The 7242-nt window shown below is 78.8% G+C and overlaps 1 protein-coding gene across 1 annotated transcript; it reads left to right on the top strand.

Annotated features, from left to right (window-relative positions):
* The first annotated feature begins 3616 nt into the window (after positions 1-3616).
* Positions 3617-7209, top strand: PRRT3 (proline rich transmembrane protein 3). The gene is made up of 3 exons (XM_068907250.1): positions 3617-4380; positions 4458-4586; positions 5143-7209. The coding sequence occupies exons 1-3, from the start codon at positions 3825-3827 to the stop codon at positions 6936-6938; spliced, it is 2481 nt and encodes an 826-aa protein (XP_068763351.1). The 5' UTR covers positions 3617-3824; the 3' UTR covers positions 6939-7209.
* Positions 7210-7242: the final 33 nt, after the last annotated feature.

Below are 7242 nucleotides of genomic sequence, written 5' to 3'. Positions count from 1 at the left end.
GGGAGAGCCTGGCAAGAGTCTGGGGCAGGAGGTTCATAGACAGCTGCTCCTTAGCTGTTTTATCTCCCCAGAAGGGAACTGGGATAATTAATTTTTTCAGCACGTCTCTGACATTTAAAGAAGGAGCCGGTCACCTCGTTGCAGTTATAGCTCTGCAAGGCCGTCGTATAGCTCCCGTCCGCGCTGCCCGCCGCCGGGCCGCCGGCAGCCGCTCAGCGCCGGGTCGGTGCCGGGTTCCCGTCACCCGCAGCGTGCCCCATCCCAGGGGAGCCCCGAGGCACCCCGGATGCCCTGGGGCTGGCAGAGGGGCCGCCGAGACCACCTCGTGGGTGACGGCGGCCGACAGCCCGTGCGTTGGCGCTCGTCCGTTCTCTGCTTCCGCTCTGCCATCGCGTTCCCGACGTCGCGATTCCTTTGCTGGGGCAAAACCCGCTGGTCGGCGTGGGAGCTTTGCGGCGCGCTCACGGCGCTGGCGCAGGGGGAAGCCCTCGCCCTCCCGGCGGCAGGGCAACGCGCCTCTGCGTCGCCCACCAGCGTCAGCGCTCGCGAGCCTCCCGGACGGACGGACGGCGTCCGTGCCCAGCTCCGGCGCCGCATCGCTGAGCTTGGAGGGACCTCTGGAGGGCTCTGCTGCAAGCCCCGAGGACGAGGGCGGCGAGCGAGCCCCCGCGGCGCCGGTGCCACCGGGGCTTGCTCGGAGGGAGCACGAGCGACCCGGTCGCTCCGCGGCGGCCCGCGCTGGACCCGCGCAATGACGCAAAGCGGGGTCAAGAACCAAACTGCCGGAAAAAGGTGCAAGGGCACCTGCAGGCCGGGAGCCAAGCGCACCGTGTGTCCCCCGGCCGAGGGGGACACGCTACGGCTCTCACACCGGCCCCCACAGCCCGGCCCGTTTCCCTGGGCTCTCGTTTCCGTCCAGGATCTTCTCCCTGGGTTTTCAACGCCGGCACAAATATTTGTCCCAATATGGCTGTGTCGGCCTGTAATTCCTCTCCGGGCCTTCGACGTACAAAAATGGAAGTGCGCGCGGGGCCGGCTGCGCCCGAGGACTTTGTGCAGTTTGTTTTCCTCAACCCGTGAGCTGGAGCGCACCCCTGCCGGGCGCAGCCGCCGGCCTGCGCGCCCCGCGTCTTCCCCACTGCCAGTGCCGGCCTGCCCGCCTTCCGGCGCCCGCGGCCCCCGGCTCCCCCTCGGCTCTGCCGCTGCTGGCAGCGCTGCGGCGCGTGGCGGGCCCGGCACGCACCCTCCCGGCTAGCTACTCCGGGCCTTTGGCGGCGCGGGGCGGCCGGCCCGGCGGGGTCTCGTCCCACCCGTCTTCAAAGGGGAACGGGGGGGAAGGGGGGGGGCCGCCCGCGGCACAGCCGGGACGGCGGCGTTGCGGGTACCGCCGTGAAAACACGCACAGCGCCAACGCGGAGACGGGCGCCGGGGTGTTCGGGGGCCAGGATTAATCGGGGCGCTTGGCTCCTCACACGTCCTAGGTTTTTCCCGCGCCGGCGCCGGGAGAAAGCTCTGCAGAGGGGAGCGGGAGCGACGGCCGGCAGCCGGGAAAGGCCGTGAAAGACGAGCGGCGGTGGCGGCGGGGCGGGCTGTACGTGCTGACTCTGGCGGCGGAGGGGGCGCGGGGCCGCCGGCGGCCCCCGGCTCTGCCCCGCCGCGGCCTCCCCGGTGCTAATCGCCGGGATTAGCTGCCCGAGCCGCGTGCTTTGTGGGGGCCGGCGCGCCGGCACTGCCCGCGTTTCCCAGGCCGGCCGCCCTCGGCTTCGCGGCCCTGCCTGGGCTGGAAAGGCCCCACGCCGCCCGTGCACGGAGCGGGATGGGACCTGTCCGTCTGCCCCCCGCCGTGGAGCAGGGTGGCAGATGCTCTGGGGACCCCTGGGGACGCGGGGTCGCCCTGCTCCAGCCCGGCTGGTGGCCCCGGGGCGCTGGTGCGAGCAGCCCCGGCTGAAGGGCGGTGGTGGCCCGAGGGCAGGGATTAGGGTGCCGGGGCGCTGGCCTGGCCCCGCCAGCGCTGGTGGCCCCGGCGCCGGGGCGGCTGCTCCGGCGACGAGAGATGGCAGAGCCCCAAGCGGGGATCACGTTGCCGCGCTGTCACCGTGCCCGGATCCCAAATCGAGGCGCAGCGGGGACTGTGGCTCTCCAGCTGGGATCGTTAGCTAATTACCCCCGTTCTTGGCATTAGCCCTGTGTCCGCCCGAGCTCTGCAGCGTCCTGGCGCCCGGAGCAGGCGTGGGGCAGGCGTGGGGCGGCGAGGGCCTTCCCGGGGACGCCCCGCACGGCAGCGCCCGCAGCCCAGCCCTCCCGGCCCTAGGGCCGCCGTGGGCCTGGCTTTCACAACAGCCCCTGGTTTTTGGGTGCTGCGCTGCCCTGCTGCCCCACGGCGACCCCCCCCCCCGGCCCACCCCGGCCCCCCCGCCCCGTGGGCAGCCCGCCCCGGCCCCAGGGGCAGCAGGACCTGCCCCGGCCCGGCCCCCCGGCACCTGCCCCGGCCCGGGCCGCCCCCCCCCCCCGGGCGGGCTCCCGGCGCGGGTGCCCGCGGCTCGGGGCGGCGCGTGACCGGCTGCCGCCGCCGCCGCCCGCTGCGCCGCAGAGCCCGGCAGCGGCACCGCCACCGGCAGCGGCAGCGGCAGCGGCAGGTCAGCGGGCGGGGGGCTGCGGCGGGTCGCGGGCGGCCCCGGTACCGGCCCCGGGGCCTGCGGAGCGGGGGCGGCGGGAGGGGGCTGAGGCGGCCGGGGCGCGGGGCCCGGGGCGCTCGGTGCGGCGGTCGCGGCGCTGCGGCCCCGGCCCCGGAGCGCGCCCCGACCGGCTCCCGCAGCCCCGCGGGGGGGGGGGCGCCGCCGCGGTGCCCGGTGGCCGGAGCCCGGCAGGGCTGAGCCGCGTGGGCGGCGGCGGGGGGCGGCGGGGGGCGGCGGCGGGGGGCCGGGCCGGGCCGGGCCGAGCATCCCGGCGGGCTGCGGCGGGGACGCGCCAAGGTGAACGGTGCGCGCAGGGACCGCGGGAACGGGGGCGTCGGGGACACCGGCGATGGGGACATCAGGGATGGCGACGCCGGGAACGAGGATGTCAGGGACGGGGACACCGGGGGTGGCGACAGCTAGGACCGGGGATCGCAAGCAGCGGCCACAGCCAGCATCAGGGCAGCGGGGACCGGGGGACAGCCAGGACGGGGCACTAGCCAGGGGCCAGGGACAGCCAGGGGCCACTGGGGACGGGGGGCAGCCGGGAGGCTCGGGGCAGCGCGGGGGGCTGGCTGGGAGCCCCCTCAAGTCCGCTCCCGGCAGGGCCCGGGGCCGCGCGGGCGCAGGGGCGCTGGGTGCCGCGTGCCCGTGGGGCGACGGCGGGGTGACGCGCGTGCCCACGGTGGCGCGTGGCAGCGGCGTGGCTGGCCCGGCTCAGCTCACCCCCCTCCGCTGCTCCCGCAGGGCCCCGGGCCGGGCTGGGCGCTCGCCATGGCTGCAGCGCGGCTCCTCGCCTGGGGGCTGCTCCTGGCCGCCGGGGCGCCCGCCGCGGCCGGCCGCCCCCCGCTGCAGGCGACGCCGCCGGCCGCTGGGGTCCCCCGCTCCGCCTGGGCACGCCGTCAGCCGGGCTCGGCCCCCGCCGCCGACACGTCGGGGGAGCTCAGCGGCGCCGGGCACCCGGACGGCGAGCGCTGGGGGGACGCCGGCCCCGCGCGGCAGTCCCGACCGCCGCGGTTGGGGGCTGTGACCGGGGCACCCGTGCCGCCGTGGCCCCGGGGGGCTGATGACTCCCTGCGGGCGCCGGGGACGGCAGCCACCCCGGCTGGCGCTGGGGCCTGGAGGGACGGCGGCCCGGCCCCGGATGCGATGGAGGAGCCCTTCGTCGCCTGGCGAGGACGGGAGGCCGAGGGCCCGGCCGGCCCCGGGGTGCAGACCCGGGTGCCCTCCGCGGCGCCCGCAGACGTGGGACCGGGCTCGGCCGGGCCAGGACACGGCGCGTCCTTCGCGGTGACCGCCGGCCCTCGGCCGACCGTGTCCACCATCGCCCTGCGCCCCGTGCCGGGAGCGGTGGCGGTGGTGGGGATGGCCGAGGCCGGCGGCCGGGGTCCCCGAGCCGGCCCGGGCTCGACGGCTGTGCCCGGCTCTGCCGAGCCGGCGGCCCCCAGAGCGCCGCCGTCGTGGGCGCCGGGGCAGGCGGCCCTGGAGGGCAGGGCCGAGACCTGGACGCTGGGGCTCCCGGCCCACCAGCGGAGCACGCGGAGGGCCCCGCTCGGCAACGCCACCGCCGGGCAGGCCGCCCTGCGCCCCGACGCCGCGCCGACGGGCACGCGGCCGCCCCAGGCCACCTCGGAGCCCGCCCTCGGCACCAGCGCCGCACCGCCGCCCGCCGCCGGCACGGCCGCCCCCGGGACCCCGCGCGCAGGTAGGCGCCGCCCCCACCCCCGCGGTGGCCGCCAAGCCCCCGCCGGTGCCACCGCCCGGCTCTCCCCTCTCCGGCAGGGACGGCGCCCGAGGCGGAGGTGGGCTCCCCGCAGCGCGTCCGGGGCGCCGTGAGCCCCCCGAACGCCACGGGGGAGGCCGTGCCCGCCCCGCGGCCCGCCGGAGGGACGCCCGACCCCAGGCACTCAGGTGAGCCCCGCGGCGGCAGGTCGGGGCGGGGGGGGAGGCGCCGGGGCCGCCTTCCCCAGGATGGGTGGCGGCGGGGGGGGGGACAGCAGCTATCTTGGGCCGCCCGGCCGGGACGCGGTGACACCTTCAATCAGGATTGTGCCCGGCGACGGCGCTAATCTACTCCTGCCCGCGGGGATTAGAGCCGGGTGCCCAGCGGGTGGGGGGCTCCCCAGGGGGCCAGGGCTGTGCCAAGGCCCTGCCACCCCCCAGCCCAGCCCAAACCCGCCGGGAGCTGCCAGCGGGCAGCAGGCCCGGCGATGCGCGGCCCCGGCCGGCCGAGCATCCCGCCGAGCATCCCGCGGGCGGTCGCCGCGCCGCCCCGCCAGATGCCGGTTGCTATAGCAGCGGGGATGCAGGGGGCAGGCGCGCGCGGGGCTCACGCGGCCGGCGGCCCGCCGCCGCGTGCGCGGGGATCCCGCGCCGCCGCGCGGAAGGGCTCCCCGCCGCCCGCCCCGGGGCCGCCCCGCCGTGACCCGCCGCTTCCCCTCCACCCCCCCAACCCCGCCGCCCGCAGACCCCACCGGGACGCGGCCGCCCGGCCCCAGCACCGCCACCCCCTCGTCCACGTGGCGCCGGGGGCTCATCCGGGTGACGACGCAGCGAGCCCTGCCGCGTCCCGCCGCGCCGGAGCCGGGGTCCAGCGTGCCGCCCGCGCCGCCGGGGCCCAGCCCGCCGTGCCCGCCGGCCGCCGGGGCCTGCAGCGTGCTGCGGGGCAACGGCACGGGGCCGCGCTGGGCCGAGCTGCGGCGGGCGCTGAGCTTCGCCTGGGACGCCCACGTCTACGGCACGGCCGCCCTCTTCCTGCTGCTCAGCCTGGGCTGCCTGGCCGGCTTGCTGGGCGCCCCGGCCCTGCGCCCCCCGCACCTGGCCCACCTCCTGCTGGCCCACGGGCTGCTGCTGGCCGCCGGCGTCCTGCGGGCCGCCTTCCTGCTGCTGGACCCTTACGGGGCGCGGGGCCGGCTGCCGGCGCGGGCCGTGCTGCTGCTGGCCACGGCGCCCTTCCCGCTGCTGCTCAGCGCCTTCGCCGTGCTGCTGCAGCGGCTGCAGCGCCTGGCGCAGCTCCGGCTGCTGCCGAGCCGGCTGGGCGGCCTGCCGGCGCTGGGGGCCGCGGCCGCGCTGCAGAGCGGGGCGCTGGCCGCCGCCGACCTGCTGCTGGCCCGGCTCGGCCCGGCGGCGGGGCTGGCGCTGCACGCGCTGGCCTGCGCCGCGGGGGTCCTGCTGCTGCTGGGCGGGCTGCGGGGGTGCTGGCGGGTGCTGCGGGGGCCCGGCGGCGGCGGTGACGGCGAGGCGCCGGGGCTGCGGCGGGGCGCCCGGGCGCTGGCGGCGGCGGCGGCGCTGGGGCTGCCCTGCTGCGGGCTGCAGCTGTACGGCGCGCTGTGGCTCTGGGGCGCCCTGGGGCCGCCGGGGCGCTTCTCGTGGCCCTGCTGGGCCGCCCAGCTGTGGCTGCGGGCCGGCGAGCTGGCCGCGGCCCTGGCCCTGCTGGCGGCGGCCGCCGAGCCGCTGTGCCGCCGCCGCCACCGCCGCGCCACCGCCGCCGCCGACCACTCGTGCTGGGCCAAGGCGCTGCGGTACTTCTGCGCCTCCGGCAAGGCGGCGGCGCCCGAGTACCCCAACAACTGCTACGACTGGGCCGGCGCCGGCCCCGAGCGGGCGCCCGCCACCGACATCAGCAAGAGCCTCATCCGCAACCCGGCCGAGCAGCTGCCCCTGCGGGCGCTCAAGGACAGCAACGAAGCCCGGGCGGCTGCCGGCGGCGCCGCGCCGGCCCCGGGACTCAGCCCCAAGTGCCCCAACGCGGCGGCGGCGGCGGCGGCCGCCCGCTCCTACGCCAGCCTGTGCTTGGAGCGCGGCTCGGCCCCTTCGCTGGGCGATTTGGCTTTCCGGCCGCCGTCGCCCATCGACCTGCGCCGCAGCATCGACCAGGCGCTGTGCCGCCAGCACCTGCTGCCCGACGGCCTCTTCGGGCGGCCGCGGCGCGGCTCCGGCGCCTCGCCGCGACCCGGCGGGCTGGCGCGGTGCAGCTCGCTGACCGAGCTGCCGGCCCCCCGGCCCGCCGCCGCCACCTCCGCCAGCTCCCTGGAGAGCACCTCGCTGCACATCAGCTGGAACCCCTGGCGCCACGGGCTGTCGTCGCCCGAGAGCCTGGCCCCGGACGAGGCGCCCAGCCGCGCGCCCCTCCTCGCCCGGCCGGCCCCCGCCGCCGCCCCCCCGCCGCCCCCCGACTCCGAGCGCGAAGCCCGTCGCAGCTTCCTGGCCCTCAGCAAGCAGGTGGACTCCCGCAGCCTCTCCAGCGACACCATCGAGCTGTGAGCCGGGCTCCCCGCGTGCCCTGGCCCGGTCCCCCCCCCTTGCCCCCCCCCCAAAAACCCAATTCCCCAGCCCCGTTTTGCACGGCGCGGCCCCCCCCCCGACCCCGGCGGAGACGGAGCGGGGGGGGCCGGCAGAGCCATGCGCCGCCCCGGGGAGGGCCCCTGCGGGGGGGGCCGGGGGGGGGCCCGAGACCCAGCCACCCTGCACAGGGCTGGGGGGGGGGGGGCCTCGCCGAGGGAGCCGGTCGCAGCCAGGTCTATTTGTGCCAAAACAGAGAAATAAAGTTTCTGTCACGAGAAGGCGG

The sequence above is a fragment of the Struthio camelus genome, chromosome 14, assembly GCF_040807025.1.
Source record: "Struthio camelus isolate bStrCam1 chromosome 14, bStrCam1.hap1, whole genome shotgun sequence".
NCBI classification, from domain to species: Eukaryota; Metazoa; Chordata; class Aves; order Struthioniformes; family Struthionidae; genus Struthio; species Struthio camelus.
The sequence above is the reverse complement of the archived record's forward strand: the minus strand, read 5'-3'. Positions and strand labels throughout refer to the sequence as shown.